Source organism: Lepidochelys kempii, chromosome 10, assembly GCF_965140265.1.
Source record: "Lepidochelys kempii isolate rLepKem1 chromosome 10, rLepKem1.hap2, whole genome shotgun sequence".
Classification (NCBI taxonomy): Eukaryota; Metazoa; Chordata; order Testudines; family Cheloniidae; genus Lepidochelys; species Lepidochelys kempii.
Genome location: NC_133265.1, coordinates 52,915,608 through 52,933,604, shown reverse-complemented (window position 1 = coordinate 52,933,604; position 17,997 = coordinate 52,915,608). Strand labels below are relative to the sequence as shown.

At 40.0% G+C, this 17,997-nt stretch overlaps 1 protein-coding gene across 1 annotated transcript in view; it reads right to left on the bottom strand.

The window, feature by feature from the left end:
• Positions 1 to 17,997, bottom strand: part of VPS13C (vacuolar protein sorting 13 homolog C) — a 187,643-nt gene that overhangs the window by 78,193 nt on the left and 91,453 nt on the right. The window contains exons 40-48 of the mRNA XM_073303628.1: positions 16,583 to 16,662; positions 11,525 to 11,584; positions 9,942 to 10,104; positions 8,194 to 8,310; positions 7,547 to 7,650; positions 4,639 to 4,806; positions 3,141 to 3,445; positions 1,933 to 2,077; positions 309 to 465 (exon numbers count right to left, since the gene is read on the bottom strand). Of these exons, the coding sequence (XP_073159729.1) occupies positions 309 to 465; positions 1,933 to 2,077; positions 3,141 to 3,445; positions 4,639 to 4,806; positions 7,547 to 7,650; positions 8,194 to 8,310; positions 9,942 to 10,104; positions 11,525 to 11,584; positions 16,583 to 16,662 (1,299 nt within the window). The remainder of the gene's footprint in view (positions 1 to 308; positions 466 to 1,932; positions 2,078 to 3,140; positions 3,446 to 4,638; positions 4,807 to 7,546; positions 7,651 to 8,193; positions 8,311 to 9,941; positions 10,105 to 11,524; positions 11,585 to 16,582; positions 16,663 to 17,997) is intronic.

Below are 17,997 nucleotides of genomic sequence, written 5' to 3'. Positions count from 1 at the left end.
TAAGGACATCTTTCAATCTATCTGGTTTTATCATTTAGGGTCTGCGTGGGTTGTCACTTTACCTGAAAAAACTACATCTATGGAAGCAATTTATTATAATGAATTGACAAATGAAACTTGTTTTACAAAAGCAGTAAGTATAAATATCTTAATAAATATGGTTCAGTTTTTATTCAGCTTCATAGTAGTATCACTACGCTTCCCTTAGCTACAGATAACCAATGTTATACTTTCAAAGTACATGCAATTAACAACTGAAAACAGCTCATCTTTTTCTCAACTTGCCAAATTTTGGATTAAAGTTGTACCTTCACAGAGATGAGAATCACTTTGATCTTTTTCCTTTTTTGTTTTTTGAGCTTCTTGAAGGGTCTGTTGTGTAGCACTAGACTGGGAAGAAGCATCTCCAAGGTTATCCAGCAAAATTTTCATGAGGACAGTTAAGTCATCTTCACTGACAGCAATCTGTAAATTGTCAAACACAGCTATTTCCAGTGAAGACATTCAACACCACATATTGAGAACTTGCCTCTTCATTAGTAGTATCATCACCACATTATCCAACCTAGACACTTCAGTCCAATACATTCCATGTTAGTGAAGGTCTTTTCTTTCCAGCAATTCCTACCAACATTCTAATTAAGGGATGTTTCCTCTTTAAACAAGATTGTAATTTGATTGAAAAACACAATCTTGGGTGAAGAAGCCTAGAAATTCTAAGATGAAGAATATTTTTCCTTTTTCCAAGATGCCATTTGCTTCTTTTTGATTTAAACGAAAAGAACCTAATCCACCACTTTCAAACGCTTGCTGGCCCCACATAGCTTAATGACTATTTAATAAAAGAGTGAGTTAATTCATATGGAACAGAATTCCTTTGCCAATGAAAAAAAAAGCAGGCAACATTAAGTCTGTGAAGTGTTAAACTAGGACAACTCTTTTTATGACCGAGTAAATAAGTAATTCAACATTAAGGAATCCTAATGCAAAATAGAATGTTATGAATATATAATTATTAATACAATTTACGAGAAACAGCACTACACCTTTACAGGACAATTCTTAAAATCTCTAGAAATGTATGCTGTTAACGCATTTAGGTTTTACAACATTTGAATAACTACATTGGGCCTCCTTTGGTGCCATGCCACTAATGGATTGTGGCCATAGGACAGACATCTCCAATCCCTGGCCAAAAGGGCCTGATACATCAATTCCCTCCTCCTTACTGGTACAGGGGTTAGGCAATCCCTACTCTGATTCCTGGCTAAAATTTGGGACTCTTGAGGCCATTAAAGTGGGACTCTTGCTACACTGTGAACATGATGGGGAAAGAAAGTGAGAGGATAAAGCTGAGGTCTGATGATTTCTCTTTACAATAAAAACTGATAAAGACTTAACATTCACTCAAATAACTGTGTAATACAGGGCAGTCAAACTAAGCGGAGTTTCAGAGCCTGCAGCTTAGCTTCTGGATTCTAGCAAAGCAGTTTTCTTTCTTGCTCTGATAAAGCAGCCAGGTTTGGTCTGCTTGTGGTAAGTTGCTGCATAATAAAGGAAAACTCATGTGGATGGATACAGCTGGCTATTAATCCAAAAGACTATGGTATCTGAGCTTTGCCAGGATCAGTTGATCCTAAATACAGGCTTCATTTTATATTATTTAATTTATTGTATCATGCACCCAAATCATTAAGTATTGGCCATCTGACTACAATGAAGCCATACAACATCTGGCACCACAACTACATTAGATCACAGTCAGGCTGGAATTGTGCATGACTGGGAGACAGCCAAGGAACACCCTAGTACCAAATAAACCAGTATTCTGTAAATATCAAGAACCTAAAGTGCTACAAAACAAGTTCTGCCTAATCGTTACAAAAATCTATTACTACTTACAACACAACAATTAGTTTGCCGTGGCGTTACCTGCATAGGTTTTAGGTCTCCTTTGATCCCAATTGCTGGAATATCGTGATACCACGCTGCAGCTAAATTTCTCTGAACTGACAAAACCAGATTTACTGGCTGTAAAATTTCAACATCTGGTTGAGAAGCAGTGGGTATAATACTCCTGAAAACACAAAGAAAAAGATTAAAGTAACATCTATTGAATCTCTGTTGACATACAGGTCTTCCCCTACTTCTCCACGAGTAGCTGGGAAATTAGAGAATGGAGCAGGTGCAAACCTAGATTTCTGCACAGAAACCATGCCCAAAAACAACAACTTGGAGCTTTGCCCTTCAGCCTTTTCATGGGACTGCAGCAATAAAGCCCATTCAAATCTGAACTCAGAACCATATCTTAAATGTTTTAGTTTATGTATTCATGAGAAAAGGATATAGTGGTTGCCACTAGCAAGTAAAGATTTCCACAGATATCACACAATCTCTGCAGTTGTGCACTTCTTTTCTATGTAAAGTATAGGGTAGTGCAGTATCACAGGTACCACTGTGCAATAACTGTAGGTAAACACTAGCTTGTCAGCAAAAACCACTGTGGCAAAGCCAACCATCGTATGCTCCTGGAGAATATATGGAATACATTCATCTCTAGTACTATACGTAACAAGAGTGTTTCCCATGCAATAATGTATTAATTTATTTCTACTGATTTTACATTTATGATGCAAAAAATAAAAGTATATAAAATGTGATAGAAGATATGAGCCTGTGTGTGAATGTATATCTGTATTCTGGTAGTGAAAGGTAGTGTCTTGATTGTAAGTTTACAAATTAACCACAAGACCCTTTATACTGTTCATGTGTCAATTCCAAAGAACCCAAGCCAAGTATTTAAAAAAAACCCAACAAAACAGTTTTGTCCTTCCAGGAAACCTAGGAATCCAACTCCTATCCTCTAAAAACAGTGTTAAATAGAAAAGGAACTAAAGAAAATGTTTTTTTTAAAAGCAGATTTAACAGTTAACATACTGAGCCTCTTCAATCAACCACTTTGCTTTTCTGCTGCACAACTTCCCTCTCCCCCATGACATCTGTACAACCTGTTTAGGTATTACGTTTTTCGAGGCACAGGCCTTATTTTCTTACTCTATGCAGAGCTGTGTTGGCACTTTAACTGTTTTCCAACACTAATTATAAACATTCAGTATCAAGGGAAACACAGTAGTTTATACCTTGATAGCTTCAAATGAGTGAGCTGCACATCCATGCTGTCAATGACTGGAGGGACAGAAGATTTATCTGTGAAGTCCAATTTAAATTCATTCTGAACTCTGATCAAACCAAGATCTGCTACCAGAGCATTATGGGAGACCGAAGACTCAGGGATGACTAAAACTGGAGCTTTTAAGTTGATATCCATTGAAAGGCGGAAGCTCTTCTTAGCAAAATCTTTCATGCTGGAAGCAGCCATTTCTGCAGCCTGGACTGTAGCTGCACTCAGGGCTTCCTTTGCTGCTTGGAAATTGTTCAGGAAATTCTGTTGGAAAACAGCATTATCTCGCGTAGCACAAAAATAAACACTTTACATCAGGGTTCCCAAACCGTGGGCCATGACAGTCCTGGGTGGTCCGCTGGTGCAGCTATGGGTGGAGTTGGGGGTGGCATGGGAGGCAAAGCAGACAGTGACAGAGGGCAAAGTGGAGCCGCTGGGAAGAAGACGAGAAGCGGCCAGTCCTGAAAGGCAGCGGCTGGAGGGTTCGCAGCCATTCTGACTACGAGCCACCACACCCTGCCAATCCAAGAGCGTCAAGGACCCTGGAGTATTGGCCCCACCGCCCTCCCAGGGACTGGGGCTCAGAGAAGCTGCTGTTTCCACCTTGACAACGCCATGATCAGAATCATCATAGAGAATGGCCAGGCCTGCCCAAACACCTGCCACTGACAGCCCCTGAGCCTTTCCCTCATTCCTTGGCAGAGGGTGCCTGTGAAGCATGCCAGGATGCTGGGTGGGTGATTGAGGCAGAGCTGCCAGGTGACAAGCTCAAGGCACTCAATAGGCTGCTGAGGCAGAGGTTGTCAGTGGGCTGGCTGTCGCACCTGCCTTTGCGCTCTCGCTGGCCCTGGTCCCTGCTAAAATATAGTTAAGTTGCAGTTCACAATTCTTAAGTATCTGCCTCACTTACACGATCATCTGCTAGCTAAGATTCTAACTCATGGGTACTCAGTGTTGAATTCAACCCTACTTGGAACATGCATCTAAAGCAGGATGTACTGTGTACATTTATGTCTAGTAGTTGTACTTTTGGTTGATAAGGTATCTATATCTGAAGGGTTTACGCTCACATTCAACTATTCATACATGCTAAAACTAAGTCACCATATCACTCCTGTTCTTCATCATTCCCCTTCATATTTATCAACCTCTCACTGAGTGGTGCAACTTTTAAACATTATATGTTCAGGGTAAGGAACTTGGTCTTACATGTTTATGTTTCAGAGGCACAAAGTGAGTGAGGTAAAATCTTTTATTAGACTAACTTCTGCTGGTGAGAAAAGTTGGTCCAATAAAAGATTTTACCTCACCCAGCTTGTGTCTCTCATCTCCTGGGATCACCACATCTATAACAACACTGCATAAAACAGGTTTCTGTCTTGCATTCTTGGGCAGCACAGAAACTATTAACTGAAACTAAATGTATCAAATTATACATGCTAGTAACAACATCTTACCAGAAGTGACATGAAGAATTTATGGAGATAAACTATCTGAATGCAGCCCACTTTTAGACACATTTTACCATCCACTTTGGACATATCGGTGTAGTCTTCTCCTTCAGTAGCGTTTGGATAAAGGACCATTTTGAATCGAAACACTTCCTCTCCCACTATGGAGACAGCCTGGAAGAATTGAATTGAGCTATTTTATTAAAGATATGTATTTAGTATCCTAGAGTAACCCTTTGTTAATTCTGTCACAGCCCAAGAATGTAACACAAGCTGTCTAAAACAAATAGGATGTAACCACGAGTGGATTAACAAGCAATACATGTGACTTGGTGGTGATGGGGGACTTCAATCATCCAGACATCTATTGGGAAAATGTTAGAGCAGGGCAGAGATTATCCAACAAGTTTTTGGAATGCATTGGAGACAACTTTTTATTACAGAAGGTGAAGAAAGCAACAAAGGGAGAGGCTATTCTAGATTTAATTCAGACAAACAGAGATGAATTGGTTGAGAATTTGAAGATGGAAGGCACCTTGAAATGGTACCTAAGAAATGGTAGAAAGGCAAACAGTAGAATTAAGACAATGGTCTTTAACAAAGCAGACTTTAGCCAACTCAAAGAATTGGTAGGTAAGATCCCATGGAAAACAAGTCTAAGGGATAAAACAGCGTTCAGGAGAGTTGGCAGTTCTTTAAAGAGACATTATTAAGGACACAAGCGCAAACCATCCCAATACTGAGGAAAGCTGAGATGTATAATGAGGGACAACCCTGTCTTAACCAGGAGATCTTTAATGACCTGAAATGCAAGAGAGTCATAGAAGAAGTGACAGGTTTCAGAGTAGCAGCTGTGTTAGTCTGTATTCACAAAAAGAAAAGGTGTACTTGTGGCACCTTAGAGACTAACAAAGAAGTGGAAACCAGTGCAAATTATGAAGGATGAATATTAAAAAAATCACAAGCATGTAAGGACAAAATGAGAAAGGTCAAGACACAAAATGAGAGGCAAACAGTAACAAGAAAACATTTTACCAATACATTAGAAACAAGAGGAAGACAGAGGACAAGGTAGGCCCATTACTCAATGGGGAAGAAAAGAGGGTAATAGAAAATGCAGCGTGAAATGCCTTTTTTGTTTCCATTTTCACCAAAAAAATTTAGCAGTGATCAGACGACTAATATGGTCAACATCAGTGTAAATGGGATAGGAGCTGAGGCTCAAACTGGAAAACAACAAGTTCAGAATTACACAGACAAATTTGATATCTTCAAGTCAGCAGGGCCTGACAAAGTACATCTTAGAAGGATCTTGCTAAAGGAATCTCAGAGACATTAGTGATTATCTTTGAGAACTGGTGGACAGTAGCTATCAATGGTTCATAGACAAGCTGGAAAGGCATGTCAAGTGGGATCCTGTAAGGATCTGTCCTGAGTCCGGTTCTATTCAATATCTTCATAAAGATTTGGAAAATGGCAGAGAGAGTATACTTAAAGTCTGAGGACAACACCAAGCTAGGAGGGGATTAGACAGGACAGAATTAGAATTGAAAATGATCTTAAACTGAAGAAATGGTCTGAACTAAATAGGATACAATTCAGTAAGGACAAATGCATAGTACTATGCTTAGGAAGGAATAATCAACTGCACAAATACAAAATGGAAAATGACTGCGTAGGAAGGAATACTGCAAAAATTATATGGGGGTTACAGTGGATCACAAAGAGTCAACAATTAAATACTGTCACAAAAAAATAGCAAACATTCTGGGACATATTAGCAAAAGTGTTCTAAGCCAGAGACATGAGAAGAGATTCTTCCACTGTACTCAGTACTGATAAGTCATCAGCTGGAGCATTGTGTCCAGGTCTTGGCATCACAGTTCGGGAAAGATGTGGAGAAACACCAGAGGTAAGCAACAAAAGTGGTCCAAGGTCTAGAAAATATGATCTTGAGGAGAAATTTGATAAGAGTCTTCAAGTACATAAAAGGTTGTTATAAAGAGGAAAATAAATTCTTCTCCTTAGCCACTGAGGACAGGACAAGTAGAATGGGCTTAAACTTGCAGCAAGGGCGATTTAGGTTAGATATTAGGAAAAGTTTCCTAACTGAAAGGGTAGTTAAGCACTGAAATAAATTACATGGGGGTGAAAGGGCGTGGAATCTCTGATCACTAGAGGTTTTAAGAACAGGTTAGACAAACACCTGTCAGGATGGTCTGCATGACCTATCGAGGTATCTTTCAGTTCTACGATTCTATGTTTAATACAGCAAATGATGGATACACAAGTTTGAGTGAATCCAGTCAATTCTATTATCTCATTTAGCCATTTCTGGATTACTGGAGATTTTAGTCATTTTGCCAAAAGGTAAATCAGAACACTAGCCTAAGCAAATAATGAAATGTTCAAAAGAAAATAGAAAAGGAGTACTTATGGCACCTTAGAGACCAACCAATTTATTTGAGCATGAGCTTTTGTGAGCTACAGCTCACTTCATCAGACTAACCAATTTATTTGAGCATGAGCTTTCGTGAGCTACAGCTCACTTCATCGGATGCATACTGTCCACAGTATGCATCTGATGAAGTGAGCTGTAGCTCACGAAAGCTCATGCTCAGATAAATTGGTTAGTCTCTAAGGTGCCACTAGTACTCCTTTTCTTTTTGCGAATACAGGCTAACACGGCTGTTACTCTGAAACCTGTCAAAAGAAAATATTTTACTTTCCTGATTTAAATGTAGTTTATAAACTCAGTTTTTTAACTTGACAATTTTTGAAGCAACACATTTGTCTTCCACATACATATCTCGATAAAATTGATTAAGCAATTGATTGTGCTCTGTTTAGTCATACAGTATCTTTTTTAAAAAAAATCATAATTTTCATAATCTTCTCTCATTGCACAAGTCACCTTTTTATGAATGGTCTTTGGATCAACATTTGTGATTATGATGTCTTCAAGTCTGGAAAAAACCTTTATCTTTTTAGTTTTCATAGAAACAGAAGCATCCATTCCTGATGAAAAAAATCCAATTTTAGTTCATAGTAACAACAGGTAATCCATTTTTGCTAAAATTCAAAAAAGAATGTAACAAGCTGTTCAGCCTTAGGAGTTTCTGATCTAACCATTTACTTGATGCCCTCTACCACATATTCGTAGATTAGTGATGAAGAGACAAGACCATTTCTAACTTCCTCTGAAAATACAGGGTTGAGTACCAGTTACTAACACTGATGAGTGCCTAACTCTTAGAGAATTTCAAGTCCACAGCATTTCTAGTGAGTTAGCAACTCAAGGTTTTTTCAATTCACCCTATTAAAAACTAAGCACTTGTGTATCTTTGGCAAATACATTTTCCTCCATCACACATGTATCTTGGCTATTAAAAATCTCAGATTAATGCTCAGTTGCTCTCTCATCTCCTGTTACAAATTTAAGTAAATGCTATTGAAATATTGATGTATAACTTCTACAGTAGCTTTTTGAAACTTAGGGGGGAAAAGCAATGATGCATCTCCTTAAATTCTACTAGTCAAAATACTTAACTGATAACTTACCTTGTATTTTAATGTCTGCAATGTTACATTTCTGATCACAGACAAAAATGTTGAATGCATTCAACTTCACAGTAAGTTTCAAGTCATATACATCTTCATGGGCTGCACCACTAGATACTACGTAGCAGAAAGAACCATGGTCAGAAGAGGGCACATTCATCCCAGTAATTTAACAGATGCAAAACATCTTGTAGTAATTAAGGTTTATATATACACACACTGTTCAAAAGTTATCTGTTGCAACACCTTGGAAATCTTAACTCTATTTGACCAAAGCTACAGCAAAATCTGATTACATTGTGTAGAAGACTGATAATTGTTCTGGGACAAGAACAGCAGCCAAATGAAATATAGGCATAGCAATCACTTCAAAACAGAATATGGTTACATTTTCCATATTTGTCCTCATTTGAAACTTCCTCTGAGAATAGTATAATTCCAAACACAATTAGTAGTTTATTCTTTACATATTCAGGAAAGAAAACTAGACTTCACAGTGTGGTGAGAAATCACCCTCAACACTGTCTATCCTAGACAGGAAGGGAAGCCTGCAGGTGTAGGGAGAAAAGCAGCTCCTAAGACACAGACCAAGACCAATTAGGACAGTCAGTCAATTTCAAGCTCAAGCCTATCAGGCTTAAAAACAACCCTTAAAAACGGCCAAACTAGCCAATCCTTAAATAGCTTCTAACAAAACTCTCTTTACTGCCCCCATCACTAGGTTACAGGCAGCGCTTGCTGATATGAGCGTTTAGGATTCCCCTTATAAACTGTGTTTCCGTATAGTCAGAAAGTTGGCAAATACACGGTGAAGTTTGGTTCATTTCAAAAGATACAAGCATTCATATGGAATTGTCATATTAGGCAGCAAGAGGACGTAGTGGCACATACACTTATGAAGCACTAAACTTCAGGTATGTTTCACTGCTGTAATGTGTAGTGAGTTTTGATGAGTCACAGTTCAGTGAGGGCATCTGACAACGAAGCCTCATCCTCTGCAGCTCCAAGTTTTATAGGACGTTCGACTGGCCTTTTCAACTTGTCATGCTGTCTCCTTCAGTGAGATGTTAAGGCTACCAACAATTTCTTGCTACATGTTTGAAAAATGCAATGAAGGGGTATACATATTATGGCAGCTAACTTGTCATATTTTTCGAGAAGCACCCTTGTTTTTCCACAACCATTGTTAATGTTCAATTAGAATACTACTCTATCTACCTATAAGGAATAGTAAAGAAAGGTATTTGTCAAGTGACCAGTTTTAATTCATTCAGGTAATTAAAGTTATGCAAGAAGCTAATGGGGAAGAAGTGGGAGTGTGAAATGATCATAGATAACCTCACTAATTCATACTAATGAAATAGCTTAACCATTGATAAAGCCGGGTTTGTTTATTTTAGACTTTTGGTGGATGTGAATGTCAGGCAAATTAACCAGTCTATAAAAATGAATTCACTATTTGGGAAAATACCTAATGGTAGTAGTATTTGTGGAACAAGAAAGTGTTTAGCAATTACCAAAAAGAAGATTCAATATCCTTAGAAACTCATCTGTGATTTTTGTTCAAACAGATATTTAACATTGTGATTTACTATTGTCTTTTTCCAGGTACAACCGGGTGTGTCACGAATGTGTTGCCAGATGAACGACAAAAGAGTTCTGTGTTGCTTGCAAACAAAGTTGATTAACAGCAGCTGGCATGCTATTGCACCACAAATAAAGATATGGAATTTCCAATATCACAATACCTGCTTTGATAACAGCGCTTTTTTGTTCCTCTCGTTGAGGTTTTGGGTCAAATCCTTTATCAGAGCTGGTAAGGCCACCTGATGGAACACTGTATGTGACAAAGTTCATGATGGAAAGTAAGGCTTCTGTGTGGAGTATTAGATCCAAAGATGAAAAGGACACCTGACATGATATGTGTGAGAGAGAGAGAGAGAGAGAGAGAGAGAAAAATGGTAATATTAATGAAAACGTATCATACTGGTATGTTATGTCTTTGTATGACTAATTCAAAATTATCACCACTGAAATGTAGAAAAAATTACTTACTCTCTACTTATGTAATCCGACATTTTTGACCAACGTAGCATTGCATAGCAATAGAGAAGAAAGACGCCAAAATGCTGTCACATCAAAGCTTAGAATGATACAAGACAATCCTACAAGGACATTATACCACCTTCTGTGCCAAACATAAAATCTACTATTTGATGTGAACCTGCATTTTTAACTAGCGCTACTTAGGTGAATATAATATACAGTCTTAATACTACTTTATACTGCTTAATCCTTCTCCATGTCACAGCTCAGGGCCAGAAAGCACTGCATGTTTAATTATGGCTCTGAAAAAGCCAACCAAGGACACACAGCTGTTTCTGTCTAGAGCACCTACTACATCTAGGTGAAGTTCTGGGATAATAAAAGGCTTCAAACAACGCATCCACAATGGAGGGTGAGCTATAGTGGTTGTCACTAAAATCTATACCGTTAAAATATGACAGAACGTAAGCTAGCATAGTATTGCCTTGTACTATAGTAACTTTTGGCAAATATTTATTTTATTATAACCATGGCCTCTCTGGCCTTCCCCCCTCATCTCTGAAGTGCATATTTCAACACTTAATGAGATTCAAAAGGTGACTTGCCCCTGCAAAGAAGCAAGTAGTCTTCTATACTACAGCTGCACTGGAGCTGCTCACTGTCGTCCATGTGATCCATGTGTACAGAGCTTGCTTGCTTGCTTTAAAAGGATATTGAAAGGGGGTGGGAAAATAGAGCTGAGCTAGCTCACCTGGGGTGCAATCTATCCACCAAGGCAACATTGTGAAGAATTCTTCCTCCAAGCAAGGAGTAGCCTCTTTGTGACACTGTCTCCCGTGTTCCACTTGGGATAGTACACTGCTCGAGCCTGCTTGGCTCATGTCATAATTTAAAAGCCACCCAGTCCAGAGCGTTTACATAGCACAACTGTTCCTTCCCACTCTGGCTCTATGAGCTTTTACTTTTCTACTACAAATATATTCCCATGTGATATATTAACAAGTTTACTACTCTAGAGTACAACACTTCCTCACTTTTAGCAAATCACATCCCACAAACACTATTGTCAGAAATTGGCATTGTCACTTAGCTAAGAACAGATTAAAAATTCATCAGTTCCCATTTAAAAATGAATAATCAATTCTAGACACACCATTTTTCACGTTACCTTAAAACCAAGTGTACTTTAAAAAAAGATATTTTTAGTTAATCTTTCAAAATAAATTACATATTAACATAGGAACTCACCTAAAAAGCTTGCTGAAGTCTACGTACTTATACTTACGTTGACAGCTTGTTTGGTATTTTTGTAAGTAGTGGTAAAGTCTGGTCCATCTGCATCAGCCTATAAAAAGAGTCAAGACTGAAGCACACAGTAACAATATCTGTATTTTAACAGATGAAGTACGAAGTTGAAACTGAAATAAGGTGCCAATTTTTAACCATAAGAATAATTAATCAAAGGAAAAGATTACAAAGGTACATAATCAATTCACCATTGCTCAGAGACCTTAAAATTAAGACTGGATGTCTTTCTAAACAATACCTCCTTTGCCATCATAAGTTAATGGGGTCTATGTGCAAATTTACTGGGTGAAATTCTATAGCCTATCTTAAATTAGGGGGTTAGAATAAACAACTACAATAGCCCCTCTTGCCTTCAAATCTACAAACTACCTAACAGCCATTCTGAAAATACCATAATAAGCTCTCAAAACTGGAGACTCTCATACAAAACCAACCTTCCACACAAACTTCCACGTGGCTGGACTTTACAAAAACAAGACAAGACAAGCCATTTACAATGCACACTTTACTTCTTTACAGAGGAAAAAGGACAGTAAACTATCTAAACTCCTACGTGACACAGGGGGCTACAAGAGTGGTAGCCTTAATTCACCCAACAATATTGTTCATCTATCCAACCACACACTTAGCCCGACAGAAGAGTCTGTCCTATCTCAGGGACTCTCTGCACCACCACCCCCACGCATATGATAAAGTTCTGCGGTGATCTGGAAACCTACTTTCGACTTCTCCGACTCAAGGAATATTTTCAACACACCACTGAACAGAGCATTGACCTGCAGGAACCCTCCTACCAACACTACAAGCAGAAGAATTCTGTGTGGACTCCTCCCGACGGTCAAAATGACAGGCCTATTTCCTGGTGCAAGTGCTGGAGGAACCAACTAGGGGCAGAGCTCTTCTTGACCTGCTGCTCACAAACCAGGAAGAATTAGTAGGGGAAGCAAAAGTGGATGGGAACCTGGGAGGCAGTGACCATGAGATGGTCGAGTTCAGGATCCTGACACAAGGAAGAAAGGAGAGCAGCAGAATACGGACCCTGGACTTCAGAAAAGCAGACTTTGACTCCCTCAGGGCAGGATGGGCAGGATCCCCTGGAGAATAACATGAGGGGGAAAGGAGTCCAGGAGAGCTGGCTGTATTTTAAAGAATCCCTATTGAGGCTACAGGGACAAACCATCCCGATGTGTAGAAAGAATAGTAAATATGGCAGGCGACCAGCTTGGCTTAACAGTGAAATCCTTGCTGATCTTAAACACAAAAAAGAAACTTACAAGAAGTGGAAGACTGGACAAATGACCAGGGAAGAGTATAAAAATATTGCTCGGGCATGCAGGAGTGAAATCAGGAAGGCCAAATCACACTTGGAGTTGCAGCTCGCAAGAGATGTTAAGAGTAACAAGAAGGGTTTCTTCAGGTATGTTAGCAACAAGAAGAAAGTCAAGGAAAGCATGGGCCCCTTACTGAATGAGGGAGGCAACCTAGTGACAGAGGATGTGGAAAAAGCTAATGTACTTAATGCTTTTTTTGCCTCTGTCTTCACGAACAAGGTCAGCTCCCAGACTACTGCACTGGGCAGCACAGCATGGGAAGGAGGTGACCAGCCTTCTGTGGAGAAAGAAGCGGTTCGGGACTATTTAGAAAAGCTGTACGAGCTCAAGTCCATGGGGCCGGATGCACTGCATCCGAGAGTGCTACAGGAGTTGTTGGATGTGACTGCAGAGCCATTGGCCATTATCTTTGAAAACTCGTGGCGATCGGGGGAAGTCCTGGAAGACTGGAAAAAGGCTAATGTAGTGCCCATCTTTAAAAAGGGGAAGAAGGAGGATCCTGGGAACTACAGGCCAGTCAGCCTCTCCTCAGTCCCTGGAAAACTCATGGAGCAGGTCCTCAAGGAATCAATTCTGAAGCACTTACACGAGAGGAAAGTGATCAGGAACAGTCAGCATGGATTCACCAAGGGCAAGTCATGCCTGACTAATCTAATTGCCTTCAATGATGAGATAACTGGCTCTGTGGATGAGGGGAAAGCAGTGGACGTGTTGTTCCTTGACTTTAGCAAAGCTTTTGACACGGTCTCCCACAGTATTCTTGCCAGCAAGTTAAAGAAGTATGGGCTGGATGAATGGACTGTAAGGTGGATAGAAAGTTGGCTAGACTGTTGGGCTCATCGGGTAGTGATCAATGGCTCCATGTCTAGTTGGCAGCCGGTATCAAGTGGGGTGCCCCAAGGGGCGGTCCTGCAGCCAGTTTTGTTCAATATCTTCATAAATGATCTGGAGGATGGTGCGGATTGCACCCTCAGCAAGTTTGCAGATGACACTAAACTGGGAGGAGAGGTAGCTACGCTGGAGGGTAGGGATAGGATACAGAGGGACCTAGACAAATTGGAGGATTGGGCCATAAGAAATCTGATGAGGTTCAACAAGGACAAGTGCAGAGTCCTGCACTTAGGACGGAAGAATCCCATGCACCGCTACAGACTAGGGACCGAATGGCTAGGCAGCAGTTCTGCAGAAAAGGTCCTAGGGGTTACAGTGGATGAGAAGCTGGATAGGAGTCAACAGTGTGCACTTGTTGACAAGGCCAATGGCATTTTGGGATGTATAAGTAGGGGCACTGCCAGCAGATCGAGGGACGTGATCGTTCCCCTCTATTCAACTTTGGTGAGGCCTCATCTGGAGTACTGTGTCATTTTGGGCCCCACACTTCAAGAAGGATGTGGAAAAATTGGAAAGAGTCCAGCGGAGGGCAACAAAAATGATTAGGGGTCTGGAACACATGAGTTATGAGGAGAGGCTGAGGGAATTGGGATTGTTTAGTCTGCGGAAGAGAAGAATGAGGGGAGATTTGATAGCTGCTTTCAACTACCTGAAAGGGGGTTCCAAAGAGGATGGATCTAGACTGTTGTCAGTGGTACCAGATGACAGAACAAGGAGTAATGGTCTCAAGTTGCTGTAGGGGAGTTTTAGGCTGGATATTAGGAAAAACTTTTTCACTAGGAGGGTGGTGAAACACTGGAATGCGTTACCTAGGGAGGTGGTGGAATCTCCTTCCTTAGAAGTTTTTAAGGTCAGGCTTGACAAAGCCCTGGCTGGGATGATGTAGTTGGGGATTGGTCCTGCTTTGAGCAGGGGGTTGGACTAGATGACCTCCTGAGATCCCTTCCAACCCTGATATTCTATAATTCTATGATACGTAAAAGGATAAATGGACACAAATCAGATATCAGGAATGGTAACATACAAAAGCCAGTAGGAGAACACTTCAATCTCCCTGGACACTCAACAACAGATTTTAAAGTAGCCATACTTCAACAAAAAAAACTTCAAAAAAGAGACTTCAAGGAGAAACTGCTGAGCTACAATTCATTTGCAAACGTAACACCAACAATTTGGGCTTGAATAGGAACTGGGAGTGGTTGGCTCACTACAAAAGCAACTTTCCCTCTCTTGGTATTGACAACTCCTCATCAATTACTGGGCGAGGAACACATCCACCCTGACTAAATTGGCCTTCAACATTCGTTCTCCACTTGTAAGGTAACTCCCTTCTCTTCATGTGCCAACATATATTTATGCTTGTTTCTGTAATTTTCACTCCATGCATCTGAAGTGGGGTTTTTACCCATTTATGCCCAAATAAATCTGTTAGTCTGTATCCACAAAAACAACGAGGAGTCCGGTGGCACCTTAAAGACTAACACGGCTACCCCTCTGATACATAAGCAGCTTGATCTCTTGTTGGTTACAATTATGTACTTCCAGATTAAAAAGACAAAGAAACGCACTAAGAGAAAGGAATGCACTAGTGTTAAGGACTACTGAACTGAGATGGTGTCCTCAACTTTGTCCCTAATAACCACATACCTTCTGAAAGATATCCTGCATTGTAGGTTCTCTCTTCTTATAACTAAATCTACATTTATAGCTCACTCCCCCATGAGAGGCTGCCTTGTTCAGAGTCCATTCCCCACAATTTGTGAACCCTACTGAGCCAGTACCACTATTAAAGGGGCACCTGCCACACAAATAGGTATGAGCAAATGTTCCATTCCATTTAACAGAGCATTCTTGCAAAGAAGGTTGTTCCTTGTGTGATGAATTGAGAGTTCTGTCTCTACCACTTTTGAGCTGTGGACGGTTTTAAGAAATTGTATCATGAAAAGTCTACATGTATGTGGATGCCCCATGAGTTAACAGGGTTCTATTGTGAGTCTGTCAGGCCAGAGACTACAGTGAGTCGTCAGCACTCAAGGAACATCTATTTAAAAGTAAAGTATCTTGGGACAATGTGATTGCTCAAACTGGCAGAAGAAACTTCCACTTCTTGTCTGAAGGAAAAGGAGTTTGTAAGTGCAAAGCTAACAGGAGGAAAATAAAAGAAGCAGGTGACTCCCAGCAAGAATTTATAAAGGGACTCATGGGCAGGAGCTGTGGGGGGGAGAGATCCATTTTGCATCAGATTAAGGTAAGAGGCTGCTGGGGAATGTGAAGGGTCACTGTTCTGCACCCAGAGAGCTAGGCATCTGGACAGTCAGTTCCGACGCTTCCAAAGACAGCTTCAAATAGAAGGTCTGCACCTTGAAAGTGCATCTAGTCACCCTAAAATTGAGGCAATGGCTAGATTCTGCTCAGACTCCAGAAGTATAATACACCATTGGGAATCCAAAGCACATGAGGCTTGGATTCCTCACACAGAAATGCTAGTGGACCGCCAGGAAGGGGTGCTTGCTAGGATCTGACACATCTTGTTCCCAGTGGGAGAGGATACATTCAATCATTTGGAAGATATTGCTTTCAATTACTTCATATTGATTCTTCACTTCAGCAAGCACTATGCTTGCTAGTGTAAGAGCAGAAAGCAGATTTTATCCTTGAAAATTGACAACTGGCACAGGACTTTGATCATTTAGATCCCAATCCTTCAAATACTTCTGCCTGTGATTGAAGTTTAATGCAGGTGTGTTTGCAGTATCAGGGCTTTAAAACTGGTTAAAATAATCCAGAGGTTTAAATAAAGACTATACTAAAACCTTTATGTATTCCATTTTCAGAAGGTGTTCACCAGTCTCATCTGAAGAATTAATAATCTGAAGAGGATCTCCTTTTGAGTCTGTAGACAAAAGGGCACATATACATTTATATTACTTCAAATCACTCTGTCTCACATACACGTTTTATAAGAAAGCAAGCCCCCATGCAAATGCTTTAACTGTTAATTGACTCAGCTATTGAAAGTGAACAAGTAATGGGTCATAATGAAAATAATTTTAAGTAGTCATTTTCAGTTTAAAGACCACTGATCAAGTGGCATCTAATGAAAATAAATATTTTATGTAATTTTATCCAAGTAATGCTCTTCGTCGTTTTTATACTATGTTAAACCCAGAAAAAATTTCAGTTTGGAAAAACTGTGCATTTCCCACTGCTACTTCTATATCGTAGCAAAAATCAGAATCACTACTCAGTTATTTCAATTATACATCTAACACTGCAAAAAAAAGACCAGTAGCAGCATGTTTCAGAAACCAGATCAGCTGTCTCAAGTTCAAGTTGCAGTGGGGGAGGTTTAGATTGGATATTAGGAAAAACTTTTTCACTAAGAGGGTGGTGAAACACTGGAATGCGTTACCTAGGGAGGTGGTAGAATCTCCTTCCTTAGAGGTTTTTAAGGTCAGGCTTGACAAAGCCCTGGCTGGGATGATTTAACTGGGAATTGGTCCTGCTTTGAGCAGGGGGTTGGACTAGATGACCTTCTGGGGTCCCTTCCAACCCTGATATTCTATGATTCTACGATAAGTTCATGCAACAGGACTAAAAATAGTAGCGCAGATCTTCAGGCTCCGCCTGGAGCCCAGGCTCTGAAAACTCCATGAGGGACAAGGGTCCCAAAGCCCAGGCTTCAGCCCAACCCTGAACATCTACACTGTATTTTTAGCCCCATAGTGTGAGCCCAAGTCAGTTAACCAAGGATCTGGGACTTGCTGCCACACGCTGTTTTTTTGTTGGTTGCTTGGGTTTTTTTGTTTGTTTGTTTTCAGTGTAGACACACCATTAGGGGAAAAAAGTCTTCCTTTTGGGCTCAAATTTACTTACGGATTTTTCCTTATTTAAAAACACACAAAAAATGCTGGAGTTCTCATCTTAACATATATCTATTACTGAGTAGTACTTTAGCTGGGTATGAAGTCATACAACTAAAATTAAACTTTCACTGAAAACTTTTTTTTAGCATTTACTTTGGGAAACAGTACAGCTATCAAATAATTATTACACTATATAATATTAAGGTTGCACAATTAAATTGACAGTTTGTCTTCATTGTGTTGTTAGCTCAAGCTATCACCTGAGTTTTGTTCTTAGACTCATACTCAAAACCATCTGGCTCAAATTAAGTGGTGCTTTAAGCTCGAGCTAGCTGGCCCGACAGAAAGGGTTGAAGCTCCAA